The 18096-nt window shown below is 34.8% G+C and overlaps 1 protein-coding gene across 10 annotated transcripts in view; it reads left to right on the top strand.

Moving 5' to 3' along the window:
* The window catches only part of PHIP (pleckstrin homology domain interacting protein), a 127073-nt gene that overhangs the window by 35738 nt on the left and 73239 nt on the right, over positions 1-18096 (top strand). For all 10 annotated transcript variants that reach the window (XM_070558999.1, XM_070559000.1, XM_070559001.1 and 7 more), the window contains 5 exons: positions 11535-11756; positions 12045-12145; positions 16282-16352; positions 17758-17858; positions 17954-17994. In XM_070558999.1, the coding sequence (XP_070415100.1) occupies positions 11535-11756; positions 12045-12145; positions 16282-16352; positions 17758-17858; positions 17954-17994 (536 nt within the window). The remainder of the gene's footprint in view (positions 1-11534; positions 11757-12044; positions 12146-16281; positions 16353-17757; positions 17859-17953; positions 17995-18096) is intronic.

Genomic DNA, 18096 nt, shown 5'->3' with positions numbered 1-18096 from the left:
GGTTTATTTGTTATTGTCTTATTTTAACTTGTCGAGTGAAGAAAAGCAGAGTTTTTCAGCTTTAGTGAGAAAATTACTTTTGGAAATATTTCAATTTATTTTTAGGTGCCTTAACTCTTAGATCCTCTGAGGGTAATACTACAGTATTATGGTTGTGCTTATAATTAAATACTACCCTGTGGCCTGAGGTTATGCACTCCTTCACAAGGTCCTTAATTTCCTTTGAAATAAGAACATGGGAAATGCGAGTTAAAGTGAAATTCCTATCTTTGTCTTGGAAGAAAGCAGCTGCGAATTTTACACAGTCACGACAGTTATGGATTTCTCGTTTAAGTAAATATGCTTGTAAACTGAGATTTATTTCTGTCTGCTTCTCCTCTACCCGTACACCCAGTCATCTGTAAAACAGCTAAACAGGATGTGGGAAAGGATTTTCATACATATCTTTTCTCTGGCTCTAATCCACTTCAGGCGTTTGCAAATCATTTTCTACATTAGTATTCTCCTGGTTCACCTTCTCTTCTATCTCCATTGTTCACTACGATACAAAATGAAGTGAAATATTCTAAATTTTCTGACAGGGGTTATTATTTTCAGAGTGGAGATGTCCTAAAGTGCTTGATATCCCTATTGCGGTAATTTGTTCTCAAATGGGGAAGGAAATTTCATTTACCTTTTGGAAATTCAATATACTAATAGAAATTCAGCTCTCAAAACATGGAGTAAATTGGCAAATCTGATGTTTAAAAGAATTCTTTCAAAAATAGTAATAAACTGAAATAATGAGAAGAAAGCATTATATTGTGTTTGTGCCTCATTTCAGTGAGTATAAACTTTTGCCATTGCATTGAGATTCTAAAAAATATATAACTTCTTACTTAATTTTTGATGTTAGTAAAGTACCTTATGCAGCTGCCCTGGTGGTCTGGTGGTTAAGATTTGGTGTTCTCACTGCTGTGGCCCAGGTTTATTTCCTGGTCAGGTAACCACACCGTCCGTCTGTTGGTTGTCATACTGTGGAGGCTGCATGTTGCTGTGATGCTGAAAGCTATGCCACCAGTATTTCAAATACCAGCAGGGTCACCCATGGTGGACAAGTTTCAGGGAAGCTTCCAGAATAGACAGACTAGGAAGAAGGACCTGGCCACCCACTTCGGAAAAAATTGGCCATGAAAACCCTATGAGTAGCAGTGGAGCATTGTTGGATAGAGTGCTGGAAGATGAGAAGCTGGTGTGAAAAGATCGGGCAGGATTCCACTGTGCTGTGTGCAGCGTCACTAGGTGTCGGAATCAACTCCACAGCACTAGCAACAAAAAATACCTTGTGGGAATTCTTTCTTTAAAAATGAGAGGGATGGTAATCACAAGCTTTATGGAGCATTGTGTGTGTTTTGATTTGAATTAGGTACATAATCTCCTAGAACTTTCTGAGGAAAAATGCAGTGAAATAATGTGCTGTTGCTCTTTCATGAGTTAGTAGAGTGGTAGGTACAGAGTTGGGAGAGCCAGGGTTAGCAAACTAGGACTGGTGGGTCACATCCAGCCAACCCCTTGTATTTGTAAAGATGATTTTATTCAACCACAGGCACGCTCAATTGTTTACATATTGTCTACGGTTGATTGTGTACTACAACAGCAGAGTTGAGTAGTTAAGACTGCCAAACTGAAGATAATTATTATGTGGCCCTGTGTGGGAAGGAATTGCAGTGCCTGTTCTAGACATTTAATTCTTACTTTTAAGAGCATTTGACCTAGGGAACAGGAATTCTATGTGAAGAGGAAGCTGTTTTCAATTATTTTCCTTTAGTTGAAGATACATAAAGGGAAGAAAATTATCAGTGTATTATTTTACATGGTCTTACCAAGAGTCTAAAAATGTTGATTTTTTTATATGTAGTATAATTTGCTAGTTGTGCCAAACTCATAGTCTCATTTGTAATTTTTTTCTGGTGATTTGTGGTTATAGACTACAAAATGTTACCTTGTGATAAGAAACGCAAAATATGAAAGCAATGTTATTTAAAATTTCCTTTTATTTTTATGAGTATCACGTCAGGTGGCAGTAGCATGCATATGTGTTCACTGTTCATATTACTTCATAAAGTGGCATGGCTGTTGGATGTTCCCTCATTCCACTGGAATACAGTAGTCACTGACTAATGCTTTGAAAATTGTCTTGAAAAATGATAGGATAAGGGTTTAGGATAGTAGATCTTGATTGACCAATGAACGATTCCTGTGAGAGAGGACACTGTTGTTATTTATTGGAGTAACAATTCAGTAATAGACAAACTCATATTTCTTTTTTCATGTCTTTGGTATCTTAAGACCTTGCACATTTATTACCAAGGTTCTCGTGTAGATATATTTGAAAGCTTTTTCCAAAGAACTAATTCTCTTGAGTCCTGCACAGCTGGATAGCACTGTGGTTAGGAGCATGAGCTTTGGCATCAGGGAGCTCTTAGTACCACTTCCTAGCATTGCAGCTGGGACAGGTTACTTCACCCTTTTCATCTCCAGTTTTCTCATCTCTTAAAAAAGAGGGAGACAAATAGATAATAGCACCAACTCCACAGGATTTTTGTGGGGTTACATGAAATAATGTATATAATTGGTATAGAACAAGGTAAACAATGAGCTATCATCGTTGTAATTGATGAGTGAAATTCTTTATTAGGAAAATTTACCAGTATTTTGTACTAGAATAGTTTAATAATGGATGTTTCTCAGTGGAATAATGAGAAGAACCAAGGGAGGGAAATAGCATAATTACCAAGTTAGAATTGCTTCCTAATTCTTCGTTGTTTTTTTTTTCCACTTGGCTTCAGAATCGTTGCCTCAAATAATATTTACTAAAGAAAAGCAGAGTCAATGAATTCTCTCAGGAGCAAGCCATTCTCTGATAATTAGAGTATGCATGTTGAGGACCATATAAAAAAATTTTCCTCCTTTTTCAGAAAAAACATGTATCTCTTTTCAAATTAAGGCAAAAGAGCATAAAATATTTCTATGATTGCAATACGTTATAATAAAGACTATGAGTTTATGCATTCCTTTAACGAACTTCAGTCTTTTAGGAGCCAGACACTGTTCAAAACACTTAGGATATGGAAATGAAAGACAGTATCCGTCCCTGGAGAGTTCACAAATGTTCAGCAGACAGTATTGATATAATGTGATAAGAAGGTTGATAGAGGCTGCACAAGATACTGAAGTATCACAAGAGAGAGGTACCTAATCCAGTGTGTGGTAGGAGATAGTAAGGGAAACTTACTAAGAAGTGATACTTCAGCTGAGTTGAGCTGGATATTGCAGACTTAGGGAAAGGCATTTACAGACTTTGGGAGAACGTAATAGGCAAATTATGTATTATTGGATATGGCAAAGAATAAATATGGGTCATCATTAAGCAAGAGCTAGAGAGCTGTTGGTGGGGGACAAAGTCATCAAGATCCTTTTGTGACATACGAAGGAGTGGAATTCTTTCCTGAAGGTAATGGAGAGAAAATGACAGATTTAAACAGAAGAGTCAGTAGAATTTCTCATTACTGGTACCTTTGGCATTATTGTAGAGGATGGATTGAAACTAAGTCTGTATACAGAGGAATTGGTGAAAAGGTTCCGGCAGCGACCCATGAAAGAAATCATCAGGGCTTGAACAGACTCACAGTGGAGGTACGAATGGAATGGAATTAACAGGTTAAAAATAGAATCTCTAGGATTTAAGAGATTCATTTGAATGTAGGGAGCAATTGAGAGGGAAGAATATGGGATGACATGTTTTTAGCTTGTGTGACTGGTTAGAAAGTCCTGTCATTTACTGTGGTAGGGATTTAAGTGGAGAAGTTTGTGAAGTGGGATGCGTCAAATGTGAGACACTTGTGCAGATAGCCAAATAGAACTGCTCAACAGGCAGTGTGAGCTCAGGAGAGAGATGTAGGCTAGAAGATTCAGCTTGGGAATCATTGAATATGGAAATTCATTATAGTACCTCATATATATGTAACATAAGAAGACTGAAACTTCAGCTTTCAAAGCAGATGAAAGAAAAGGAGTGGAGTCAGTAATTGAGACTAAGAAAGGGCTGAGAGGCCAGAGAAAAACAAAAAAAGAAGTGATGTCTTAAAAGCTGAAGAATTAGTATTTCAAGAAATGGAAAACTAAAGTAAAATTAGAACCGAAAGGCATCTTTTGGATTTGGCAGGGCCATTAATGACCTGGACAAACTGCGTTTCATTTTAGGATCACTGAGGTGGAATTGAGACTTAATGTAGGCTAGTCTTTCAAAAAGCTTGACGGTTAAAAAAGATAGGCTGTTTTCTGAATACGGAGTACTGTCACTGAACTTCATACTTCTTTTATATTGTATTTTCCTACTATGATGGAGTGAATTTGTTTACATGTCTGTCTTTCTATTAAGTTGTGAACTTCTTACTAGCAAGGACTTTTTCTTAAACCTTTTTAGATCTGTAGTACTGTACAGAGTAGTACTGGTGCATATAGTGGCATCCAACAAATGATGAATGAATCAACCAGTTAGAGATATAAAAATGAATAATGTCCTTTCTTGCAAGAAACTTAGATGGTATTAGAGGAGATATATACAAATATGGTATGTTTCCACAAGATACTGATCAATTCAAAAAGGATAAATTACAGCTCTACAGGGGAGAAACCCTGTAAACACTAACATGACAAAGTTAACTTCACTAATGGTGGGTTGAGTTGACATTGTGTGTCCTCTGAAGTGGTACACTGAGAAAAACAGCATCTTGTCTGTGGGATTCCTACCAAGACAGCATGACCTACGTCTGATCGTGAAGAAACATTAGAGGTTCAGGGTCATCCTACTGTTTTAAACTTCTGAAGACATGAAACAAAGAGAAAGCCTAAGGAAGTATTCCAGATTGAAGGAGACTGAAGAGGCAATATAACTGAAATGTAACATGTGTTGCTATATGGAATCCTGGGCCGAAAGGAAAAAGGAAACCTTGTCAGGATAGTTGACAAAATTTGACTGGGGCCTGTGGATTGCATAGCATTTTTGTCAGTACCGATTTCCCAGCTTACATAGATGAGTGTCCTTGTTTTAAAGAAATGCACACTGGGACATTTAGAAGGGATGGGGCATCAAGTCTGCAGCCTGCTCTTAAATGGTGCGAAAAAGACTAATGGTAATAGGTATGTGAGTTATGTGGAAAGAAAGGTGGTGATGGAGCAAATGGAGTGAATTGTTAACAGTTGATGAATCTGGGTGATGGAGATATGGAAGACATTGGTACTAGTCTTGAAACTTGAAGTTTGAAATTAGTTTGTTAGTAATGGAAAAGAGAGTATGGTAATTTATAGGAAGATAAATTTTTGAAAAACTGGGTCAAGGAGAAGGATCTAGGAGAACAGACTTAAAGATAGGAGAGTGGTCGTGAAGGAGGATAGATAGATGAGTAAATAGAGGCAGATGGGATGTATAAAGAGCAATTTACTTGGACTTTTTAAAAGGAAAATAGTTAATTAGGTTTGCAGTGAGCAGATTCTACTTTTCAGTGTGAAATATTTTGTCTGATAAGAGTCTTCGTTAGAGAATGAGACTGGGTTATAGTGGTGAGTGATAAAGCCTGGTAAGAGAAAAAGAGTGATGAATAGGGACCAGTTAGGGGGAAAAAAATTGCTGAGTAGCCTTAGCCTCCCTCCCGAATAAATAGAGGATTCATGAATTTGCAGTATTACAGATTTAGTATGCTTGTCTTCCTTTCCATAATGGTACTTGGCATCCAGGGAGCAGGATCAGGGCAAATGATGATGAGATTGCTATGAGGTTAGTCATTGGTGATTTAGGTGGACAAGCGAGTGAGAAAATTGGGCACGTGTTGAAATGATTGACACTAAAGTTTAGGTTAATTTGTAAGGGAAATGAAGTAGAGGTCTGATCGATTGGTAAGAAAGAAAATCAATGACCTTTTCCTGAAAAAAACATTGAACTAAGTTTAAATTATAAGCAGTTTTTAGCTGCCTGAAGAACAGGCTACTTTTTAGCTTGAATAAGAAAATGACATTGTAGTGTACATTGACAATATGCATTATGTGTTTAACGTTTAATTCTGTTTGTTCTAATGACATCAAGAGGTGAAATCTGACTCAGGAAAGCCATGTGTTGTGGTAGCAAGAGAAACTAGAATTCTCTTGGTTGATTCTGCCAAGCAGTGCCAAATCCTCCACGATACTGTAAGTCTAAAAATCACATAATTTCTTTTGTTTTCATGTCCAAGAAGTAATCTTTGGTTAGTCTGCACAACTGATGCTTCCCTTTTAGCAGAGAAAGCTTTACAGATCTTCTTTTTAATTTAAGGTCATCTGAGCAGAAATTACCTGCTGTACTGTTTCCAAATGTACGCAGTCTCCTGCTTGCAGGAGTCAGCCTTTCTTTGTCATTTACTGCTCCATCCTGTAAAGAACTTTCCTCATCATTGAACAGTTCACATAGTGGTCACCTCTAATCTTCTAGCTTTTAGTTTAAATAAATACATAAATAGTTCAATTAAGCCTTTAAAACTTGCCTTCTAGAAACTATTAGATTTGGGGGGTATAAACTTTAGGTTCTGCTTTAGTTTCTGCGTAGAATTTAAGTGATTCAAAGGCTTCTGCCTGAAGTTATTTCATACATTTTTCATATCAGTAGGTAGGACATTTTTTCTAGATTTTAAGGAGAATGCTAGGTTTGACATGAACAGACAAATGATAACATATTAGTGAGCACTCTGTCACAGTAATTATGAGCGTTTTACGTTACGCTTATATGTTGCTTACCAATGGGAGTATGTTCTGAGAAATGTATCATTAGGGATTTTATTGTGCGAACATCATAGAGTGTACTTACACAAATCTACATGGTACAGCCTACTTCACACCTAGGCTGTATGGTACAAATCTTATGAGATCACTGTCATAATATGCTATCTGTTATTGACCGAAACATCACTATGCAGCGCATGACTTGAAAAGTAAAACTAGTGATCTGCTGCTATCGTATGTTTACTTGGCATTAAACACTAGCTTAATATTTTAATTTGACTTAAAGATGAATGCCAAAAAAGCATTTTCACACTTAATCTTAACCAAAAGGCTGAGAAGTGATCAAAAAAGCATTTTCAATTTTGCACCTGGCTCATGGATTTCTTAAAAGTTACTGTGGCTAAAGTATTATAGTGAAGGTATCTGTCTGCTTAAAATTCTTGAGTAGCTACCTCACCAGGTTAAATCCAAACTCCTTAACAGGCATTTAAAACCCTCTGTTATTGTCCTCACATAAACCCTGTCCAGCTTAATTTCTTGTTATTTCCACTTATACTTTATACTCCCAAGTTTTCTCACCTTGCCAGTCCCTAGTCCTAGCAGCAACATCTAGATGTTATTGAAAAGAAATGACTACTTTGTTTTCCCCTAGGTGTTGGAGCTTTGCTGAAAAAGCTTGTCAGTTGAGATTTTCCTAAAATCATGCTACCTAATTTTAGCAGGACTTTCACTGTTGCTTACGATTCTTTTCCTTTTTTCTCATGTGTTCTTTTTCTGCCCTATTTCTAAACTTTATCCACTCTTTTTGATTTCTTTGGTTTCCTCTCTTTCTTCTTTTAGATAATTTGTTTTACTTGCTAAGATTAGAATCATCTAATTTCTTTTGCTGTTTATTTTAAAATTGCTCTTTTTACCATACCTCTTTCTCCTTCGTACACATTAAAGGCCTGTTATCTCTCCTAACCAGGGCCAACGCTAATGCCTGTGTTGTTGATGTCATCCCTTTCATCATTCATGTAACTTTGCTTTTATTTTAAAGTCCATACTCTTTTTTAACATTTTGATTGAGAGACTATAATGTCCTACTCTTTTGTTTATTATTAACCTTCCTAACATTTGAGGTAGGCTTGTGGAAAGAAAGTTTGTTCAAATTCTGCTCTGTTTTAGTCTTTTTTTTAAAAGAGTGGTTTTATCAAGTTTCAATTCATTCTTCCACATTCAATTTAAATTTATAGTGCTTTTAAAAATGTTTTCCCAGTAAATTTAATTTTTCTTCTTTTCTGCAGTCCTTTTCAGTTATTTATTTGTATTTATATTTCTGATAGTCATTTTGAAAGAACTTAGTTGAATGTGTCAGATCAACTTTTCTCATAAAAATAAATTAATGATCACCAGTAATGATGCATGAAATAGAAATTGCTGAAGGCTGCTTTAGAGTTAGGTTTGAAATTCTGCCAGGAGTTCTGGAGAACAGGGATGAGGGTGGGGAGAGCACACTGCTCTGTAGGTCATGGTAGAGGATAGGGAAGAGAGATTTTCCTGAAAAGGCAGTCAGAGATTTCTCTCCTGCAATTGAGTGGAGGAAAAGAAAGGTTAATGGGAATAATAGATGGGGAAAATGTACATAGTGGGGTTTTTTTGACACTTGCCTAAATAGAGTAAAATTATAAAGTAATGTTAAATTGGTGAGATTACTAAAAAACTCAAGAACATAGTTGGACTTTTTGTCAGGTTTTACTTGGTGAAAAGTTGGTAAAGGCTGATTTGAGATACAGGTTGCCATTGTTTGTTTCATTAAAGTTGGCATTTTGGTCAAAAGGCTATTTCTTTGTTTTTTTTTAACATGAAAAAGATGCAAAACATCTTATAGTAGAATGTAAAGCAAACTCTTATTCAGATACATAAGAATAAAATGAATTGTATCAGTTTGGTGAGTCATGATGAGATATCATGATTTTACTTTTTTCATCTATTCTACCTGTATTAGCATACTTAAAATTTTTACTGTGAGTGTAGGTCACAGCCAAATATTGCCTTAATTTTTAGAAAATAAACAAGTGAAGTGAATAAATCAACTTACTTTGTGGAATTTAGAGAAATTGAGAGTTGAATGCATGCTTTCAAGCCATTTCTTTATTCCGTAGATACCTAGTATACTTCTCGTGTGCAAGGTGGTATTGTAGATAGCTTTCTGAAAGTTCTAACTATAGTTCCTTCTTCACTTTCCACAGGTAACAGTGCTAGGATCCTCATCCCTTTAATTTCCCAAATAGCTCTTGTAACCATCTTGTTTTTATCATTCATTCTCTCCTGCCTGTACTATTTCAGCAGCATTCAGCTGGTCTCCTACATTCCAGCCTAATTCATTCTGATGCCAGGATGATCTTTGGAAACCATAAATGTGATCCTGATAGTCACCTGCTTGGTTACCTTAAGTGATCACCACTATGTACCATATTCCTTAGTATATCATAAAAGTTTTTCAGTTTTTCTATGACCTCATCATCATGCCTTCACCTCACACTCTAGGTTAGCTTATAGACTCCATGCACTTCCCTGCACTTCTCAAATTCACGTTTTCATGCCTTTGGATCATACTTTTCTCTCTAGTTGCCATATGGAATATCTGTCCTTTTTAAAATAATAAGAATATTATTAAACTAAGACTACTACCACCAAGAAAAGCAATGATGGTAGGTAGACTGTATATAGCTTTTACTGTGTGGCAGGCACTCCACCTTCATTTACTCATTTGTTTTTGCAACAACCCTATGAAGTAGATACAAATAAGAAAACTGAGGCACAGGAATCATATGTAACTTGCCCAAACTCAAACCTGTAGAAAGTAGTCCTGAACCCAGACATGTGACAGTAGAGTCTGTGCTCTAAGCTGCTGCACTGCATTGCCTCTTCATGCATAAGACTCTTAATGTATCACTACTTTGGGATTCCTTTGCAGGTCCTACCTCTCCACCTCTCAGGAAGAACAGACTGTTCCCTTGTTTGAATGTCTTCTGACTAACAGTATAGCACTGAGGACATGTTACTGCATTTACACTCTTCTGCCTTGCTTTCTAAGGGCAGGAATACTGTGTGTGTGTATCTCATTCTTGTATCTCCAGTGTTTGGCACGTATTTAATTGCAAGCCTCATGGATAAATGAGTGCGTAGATGACTGAAATTTAAAGGTGAAAGGAAGCTTAGAGATCATCCAGTTTAACCTTATTTTATAGATGAAGAACTTGAGATTAAGTGAACGTGATGGGAATACTGGATTTCAGTGTGGATGATTTACCAAAGTTAAGTTTTATTAAGAGTCTTTAGTGGTTGGTAACCCATTTAATTTGATTCAGAGTTCAATCAGAAGAACTGCTTTTATAGTTGAGAGTGTTCTAGGTAGTATTTGGCAGAGTCTGGTTTAGGGTACAGCATTTAATATGTTATACTGTATTTATGATCATTTATATGTCATATCTCTTGTCGCCATGAAGCAGATAACTTGGCTGTATCATTTGCTTTTGTAGATCTTCTGAGTACTTTCTAATGTCAGATTTAATTTTTTTTTTTAAGAATTGGGTTGGAAGGTTGTAAAGAATTCTGACATGCAACCTTTGAAACTTATTGGTAGGTTTTGATTCTGGGGAATGGGACTATGGAGTTAATGACAATATTCTCTACTTTTTTCTGTATTTAAATTTTTTAATAATGAAAAATAGGGGGAAATAGGGAGATGCTGGTAAAAGAGTATAAACTTTCAGCTATAAGATGAATAAAGAAAGTTAGCGAAGGAAAAAAAAAATAACAATAAAGCCTAAAAGTTGTAATCTCTACTTTGGCTATGTGAAATTGAAATGTCTATTTGTAAATATAGGTACTCATAGAAAACTCTGTACTCTTCACCATTTCTTTCTGAGCTTATGCTGCTTTAGCAGAGTAAACAATTTATGTATTTTTATTGACTTCATACAGATAAAATTAATTTTTGTCTGATAACTGGCTTTGGGTGATTTTATGTTTAATGTATTTAACTGAAGACCAATGATGGGAAACTGATATGTATTATGTTTATAGCTTCCTGGGAGAAAAAGCCCCAAATTATCTTTCATTTTTTTTAAATTTTATTTTTCCTTCTTCTCTCCAAAGCCCCCCAGTACATAGTTGTATATTTTAGTTGTGGGTCCTTCTGGTTGTGGCATGTGGGATGCCACCTCAGCACGGCCTGATGAGCAGTGCTAGGTCTGCGTGCAGGATACGAACCGTTGAACCCCCGGGCTGCTGAAACAGAGTACACACGCCAACCACTCGGCTATGTGTCTGGCCCCTACTTTCATTTTGATATAACACAATAGCATAGGTAGGATTAGTCACTATTGTATATTACATTTGTTTGCAGTTATAATTTTGTTACTTCAGAAGTTCGAATTCTTTCACAAGATTCTAGGTGGACCATGGATGGTGGGTAGGGGACTATAGGTAAATGTTAGTTATTGCTAACATCCTGCTTTTCACCTGTTAGATGGTGGGCACATGGATATTCTTTATGAGTGAATAATTTAAGTTAGTAAAGTAAAGAGCCTTGCATAGAGAAAAATTCCTAATATGAGTAATTAACACTTTTCGGTACTTGAAAATTTATTTGTTGGTAAGTGCACATACAGATACGATTTCTTTGTCTGAAATCATAACATTTAAGAATTTGAATTAAAATTTATAGAGTTGATTCTATTAATATCTGTTCTTTTAAGGGTTCTGATGACTGTCTTGTGAAAATCTGGGCAACAGATGATGGGAGATTATTAGCTACTTTAAGAGGACATGCGGCTGAAATATCAGACATGGCTGTAAACTATGAGAATACCATGATAGCAGCTGGAAGTTGTGATAAAATGATCAGAGTCTGGTGTCTTCGAACATGTGCACCTTTGGCTGTTCTTCAGGGCCACAGTGCATCTATAACCTCACTACAGGTAATTGTTTTAATCCTTATAAAGTCGTTTTGATTATAACTCAAATTTTAAGAAATCACTTTTATAATTCATTGTATGAAGCCAGCTAAAATGAGGAAAGGAATATTTCTGCTTTCTTTATAAATAATATAAACTTCAAGTAACATGTTAGTCATGACCTTCATCAATTCTGCATGTTTTCTAACTCTGTTATTGTTAGTTGCTATTTGTATGGTAAAAAGTGAATTTATTATTTGGACTATGTCGCTCATCTTGTAAAAATATTTTTTTTCTTTGATTGCTTTTCAGTTCTCACCGTTGTGCAGTGGCTCAAAGAGATATCTGTCTTCTACTGGGGCAGATGGCACTATTTGTTTTTGGCTATGGGATGCTGGAACCCTTAAGATAAAGTCAGTTGCTCTTTTATTTCATAGAATAAATGTGTTTAATTTAGTGGTTGACATTGCAGAAGTATAACGTAGTCAATGATAGGAATAAATTTACTTTTTGAGTAAATAACAGAAATTCATTTTGGCTCTTCACTGACCTCTTTCATTTTTATGCTTCAAAGAAAGTTAACGTTTGTTTCTTTTTTCTGTTACTTTTTGCTAGCCCTGGCTCTTTCCCTTAGAATATGCCTGTCTTGTTTCCACTCCTTTCTGTATGCGGTGTAGTTTCATCTCAATAGCTCCTTCTGGTGCTAAGAACATAATCTTAGAGTTAAGTCTGTTCTTTAGAAGAATTGTAATTGTTTGTTACCACATGTACAGACTTTAGATTTTATCATAGATCTAGGGAAACTTAGGAAAACACAATCATTAAATTTTCACTAAACTACATTGAGGTAGATAGATGTACCCTTCCCCCTACCCCATAATAGCGTTTTGCATTTGTGCTTTCACTTACCTTGATTTATCAAAATAAGTTGGCTGGACAATATTATCTTTTGATTTAGGACACTGAGTCAAAGAATGGTTAAATGACTTTCCCATAGTTAAAACAGTTTTTAAAAATTGCAAGGCCAGGACTAGAACATTTCTCTGGCTTTTGATCCTGTGCTGTCTATGCCGTGCCACCTCGAGTGGATGTAGTGGGGAAAGGAAGTGCAGTATTTACCCCATAAACAGTCTGTGAATGGGAAGGTAGTGCATCCGTGATTCCACAGTGTTGAAATGGCCGTCTCTGTGCTCTCAGGGTAGAAAGTCATTCTGATTAGAAGGTGTATCTTAATAATTATCTTAGACTTCTGTTTATAAATTATCAACCCAAGTTGAGTTATTTAATAAAATAATTTGTGTGTGTCTGCTATTTTAAAATAGTAGTGTTTAGATAAGCTTCGTGCATGTGAACATTCCTGGAGAGTGCCTCTTATGGCAAGGCCTTCTGGGGCCGTGGCAGCTTGAGTAACATAATAAACCAAACTGTACTTTGTTTGAAAAAAGGATTGTGGTCAAAGACAGTTTTTCAGAGAAAACAAATTGATTTCACTTTAGTTTCATTCTTACTATTTAGAATATTGAAGACATTCTGTAGACATTTAGATAAAAGTTGAAATGAAATATTTTGCTGGTGTGTATGGACAATAGCAATAGTTAATTGTTTTCCTTTGAATATTTTTTACCACCTTATGGATCTGATTGGGATACCTTTGTCTTTTCCTGTCTTGTTTTTGTAGAGAAGAAGTGATTCTTCAAATTAGCATAGGAACAAAAATGATTTTACAAAATTAAACTCTCACTTTATTTGTGCCTCTTGAGGATTATGTTGCTAAGTACAGTAATGCTTGTCCAGATCCTTGAGAAGTGAGTTATTCCACATAAATGATTTTTTTTCAGAACCTTTACGTAGATTCCCCATAAACCCACTACCCTAACAATTTTTTTCACACAAATGTGTGGTGTTGTTTTTAATGTAGATGTAAGTAGGAACATGTATGTAGTTTTCTGCTGGTTTTTTCTTAACATTTTAGACATTTATAATAATTTTAATAGCTGCATTCTATTCCATTGATAAGTGGTTCCATACTTTGCTTAGTGATTTTCCTACTTTTGGACATAGACGTTTTTCTAGTTATTTATAAGTCGTATTCTTTTCTATTTTTTGTGATAATTGGCCCTTAAAAACTTGTAAGCTAGAGTCAAACATAAAAACAAGAGTGATTTTTCCCTTAGATATAGGCTTTGGGACACCTTTCTTTGTGTATTTACACATGGTTGATAACTGCCAGAAAACTTGGCAGGACATAGATGTTACTACATTTAGATCATATAGACTTTAATTACTAATCAAAGGCAAAAATTATATTGAGCTGTAATGCTTTTGTATAATCTGGGGAAGTGACTTCAACTCAATCTGCATTTAATTGAAGGAATTAATTCTGTCAGTAAATGAAACCTGTTTTGGAAAACCATGTCTTTTGATAAATTTACTTTTATACAGGGTTTATGTGTATGGTAACAATCTCCACTAGTACAGATTCAGCTTCTTAGATGAGTAATCTGAGTGGCTGGATGACTTGAAAGCCAGCTCAGGAGGTCTCTGAGTAGCATATTTAGGTTAGATGTAAGGTGAGAACTGGAATCCTAAAATGTGCAGAGAATAATAATGACTACAGATTTTTACTAAGCGTTAGTCTGCCACGCTAGTACTGAGCACTTTACATTTGCTACCTCATTTATCTTTACGTCAGCCCTGTGAGGAAGGTACAATTATTATCTTCAGGACAGACACGGGAGAAAATTGAGGTGAATACTGAAGTCTACTGTCAGAACCTCGTCTTAACAACTGTGCCAAATGAAATAGAATTATTCATTCACAGGCTATCTAGAACTGGTTGAACCTAATTAAAATACTAATACTACTAGTATTTATTGAGTTAGCTGGGCACAGTACCAAGCATTTTACATGGATTAAACTCATTTAATTCTCAGCAACTCTGAGATATGTTCTTGTTTTACCTCCATTTTACAGAGGAGGAGACTGAGGTACTGAAATATTAACTTGCTAAGGTCACACACCTGATAAGTGGCAGAATGGGAATTGAACTCAGAGAGTCTGAGTCCAGAGCCTTGTCTTAAAATATTTCCTCAAATGTACATTTAAAAATAAAAATAAATGCTTATCTGCTTTTTCTCTTTAAAAATATTAAAGTACATTTCAAATGGTAGTCTATATGATTGCATATTCTGGTTATGAGTCACATGGTTGCATGGCATTTATGAATGATTGTGCCAAAAATTAACAAAAATGCAGAGCTACAATCCTTAAGATATTAATGAAAGTAGTGCATTTAGTTGACTTTATAATTTCAGATTAATTTACTTAAATTACAATTAGTTTAATTTTACTCTGAATAAATGTTTAGGTTTTCAGAATGTTTTAACTTTCTGTAAACTGTATCCATTAGGTTCAACTCTATTAGAGGCTGAGAATATTAAGAAAAATTTTTATAAATGTCAATTTTTAGAAATTTATTTACAAAAATATTTTTAAGAATTTTAAGTAATACTTTTTGTTCTGTATCAGCAAGAAAGACTATTCTTATTGTTCAGAACATACACTTGATATATCAGAAATATTTTGTACTTTTTTTCCCTAAATGATCCCAAAACTGAAACCACTCTTATGTTCAATTGCTATGGATTGTGAAAGTTATGCAGTGCACTCTGGTGGAAGACTCTCATTATTTTTTAATTTTCTTCCCTAATAATTCTGAGAAAAACTAGGTGAAAATGTATATTAAGTAGGGCTTTAAATGTAATCACTGTATTGAAAGATTATAAATAAATTGTATGTGTATTGGAGCTAATATCATGTAAAATCTATAATTTTTCTTTAATATGGTTGATTGTAACATTAAACATTTAGTGTCAGTAGTATTAATATAAGACCTATAATCTAACACAATTATAGAACTAATGTGAATATAGTTGAGAGTGACCTATTTTCTGTAGATCACTGCTTTGAATGAGCATTATAGTTCACATAAGAGTCAGTCTTCAGGTTTCCACTAGCATAAGTGTAAGATTCTTACGTTTTGGAGTCTTAAAAGATATATTTTGTCACATCAGAAAGTAAACAGAGGGAGATGATTAATTAACAATGTCTAATATTGAACAGGTTTACTTATTGATGGTACATACGTATGCCACAGAGGCAGCACCTATTTTGCTAGTGTGTTCATGTTTACAGATGACTTATTTCCTTATGTATTTATGCATTGCTATACTACTGCCTGAAAAACTGAGAACCTGTTAGTTAAATTTGATTAGAAGTGAGTGTGACTAATAACTACGTCTTACGTGACAGTGGCTTTGGGATTGTTTCATGTGTGGATTGTTGTATAATCAGAAACTTCCACAAAATCTGTCTCTAGAGTTTCCACAAGATCTGCTGATCATGACACATGATTTCAAACTTGTTTTTAGGAAGGGAGCCATCTATTGCTTCTTACTTAATTTTGTCCTATGATTATTTATTGAAACAGCTGATTTCTGGTGTTAGTCCCTTTGGAATATTTTTGATTTTTTTATTTTTTGTATTGTAGTCCAAGACCTGCAAAATTTACAGAGCGTCCTCGGCCTGGAGTTCAAATGATCTGTTCATCTTTTAGTGCTGGTAAGATTTTTTTTCTCTGTAAGGTTCACTTAAAATTGCATGTCAGAAAACTCCTAATAGAACACATTAAATTTTGGAAAATATTTACTGTTGTAATATAAATCATATTCTCATACATATACTGGGAGATGATCATAAATTAATTTAGAAATATTTCAGCTTTGCTAGAGTTTATATACTCACATGACTAAGATTTTTCTTTAAGAAGACGCATAGTGCTCTGGTGGGAGAGAATAAATAGTTCCAAAATTGACTCTGTTACAGAATAAATATTTGCATCATTATCTCATAGGAAGAAAGATATTTTAAATCTGTCTTATATTTTCATCAATTTTGGAGTTATCCTCTGGCTAAGTAAAATAAACTTGATTGATATTTGTACATCTTTATTAATTAGTTTGCTCCAAATTGTTCCTATTTGCTCTTTAAAAGGTAGCTGTGTAGCAATGCTAATATCCCAATTATATTTGAGTTCATGCAGCAGTGTTTTGCATGGATATTAACGTCTTAAAACAAATTATGATCTGGAGATTTGAAGTGCATTGATGAGAAAATGAAATGAAACAAGTAGATTTAATAGTTACTATGTTCCTATTACCAGTTCCTTCCACATTCCTTTCCAGTTTGACTTTATGTTTTCGTTTCATAATTGAGGATAGCAGTGGTACCTGAGATCAATGATTGCAGACTGATGACCTGAGTTTATTTTTGCTGTATTAGTATCCAAGTGTCTTTAATTTCTAACTTCTAGATTTCCACTGCGACTGCCATGAAGACAGTTTTCCTTGTAGTAATAACAAATACAGGCACTATACATGTGTTCAAAGTACTTGAATGCAATTATATACAGCACTGTTTTCAACACACTGGGAGAGTATTGATTCCAAGGAGAAAGTAAATTGCATATACAAATAACTGTAATGCAAGTAGAATGTATGTGCTACAAGACAAAGTCTTAATGAGTGAGAGGAGAGCAGGCTCTTTTGATTGAAAAGTTTGTAAAGACAACTTAGTGAAGGAGTTAGCCCCTAAAAGTTTGTTAGGGTTTTAACAGATGGGAAATGGGGCTAGAGAGGGATTTCAGCAGAGTTCAAAGGCATATTTTCTAGTGAAGGTGTCTGATAATTTGAACATAGAAGATTATGTAATCACTTAGTGAAATAATTTGTAATGGAAAACTTTACTTCTGTAAATATTGAAAAATGATCCTAGTCAAAGCTATGTTAGCAAACTTCTTTCTTAAATTCAGGTAAGGTGTATTATATTTTGGATAAATATCAATAGTTTTAGAGTAAAATATTAATCATTCAGTATATATTATGGTAATGTTGCTTGCATTTTATTACCTAATTTTCAGAGATTTGAAATAATGTTTTACTCATAAATGTTTGCTATTGTTCCTCAGGTGGAATGTTTCTGGCTACAGGAAGCACAGATCATATTATTAGGGTTTATTTTTTTGGATCAGGTCAGCCAGAGAAAATATCAGAATTGGAGTTTCATACTGTAAGTATTTGTGAAAGAATTAGATGAGTACAATTTAAATGAGTCTAACAGTTTGTATTCAGGATCCTCTTCTTTGTTTATCTGTTTATATATAGGACAAAGTTGACAGTATCCAGTTTTCCAACACTAGTAACAGGTAAAATAATTATTTTTGTTTGTCAAATTCCATTTTTAAAATTATGAAATAGACAATTCTTGTAGTCAGTTTTAATTAGAATTGTGTATGAATTACCCACCT

Source organism: Equus przewalskii, chromosome 9, assembly GCF_037783145.1.
Source record: "Equus przewalskii isolate Varuska chromosome 9, EquPr2, whole genome shotgun sequence".
Classification (NCBI taxonomy): Eukaryota; Metazoa; Chordata; class Mammalia; order Perissodactyla; family Equidae; genus Equus; species Equus przewalskii.
The sequence above is the reverse complement of the archived record's forward strand: the minus strand, read 5'-3'. Positions and strand labels throughout refer to the sequence as shown.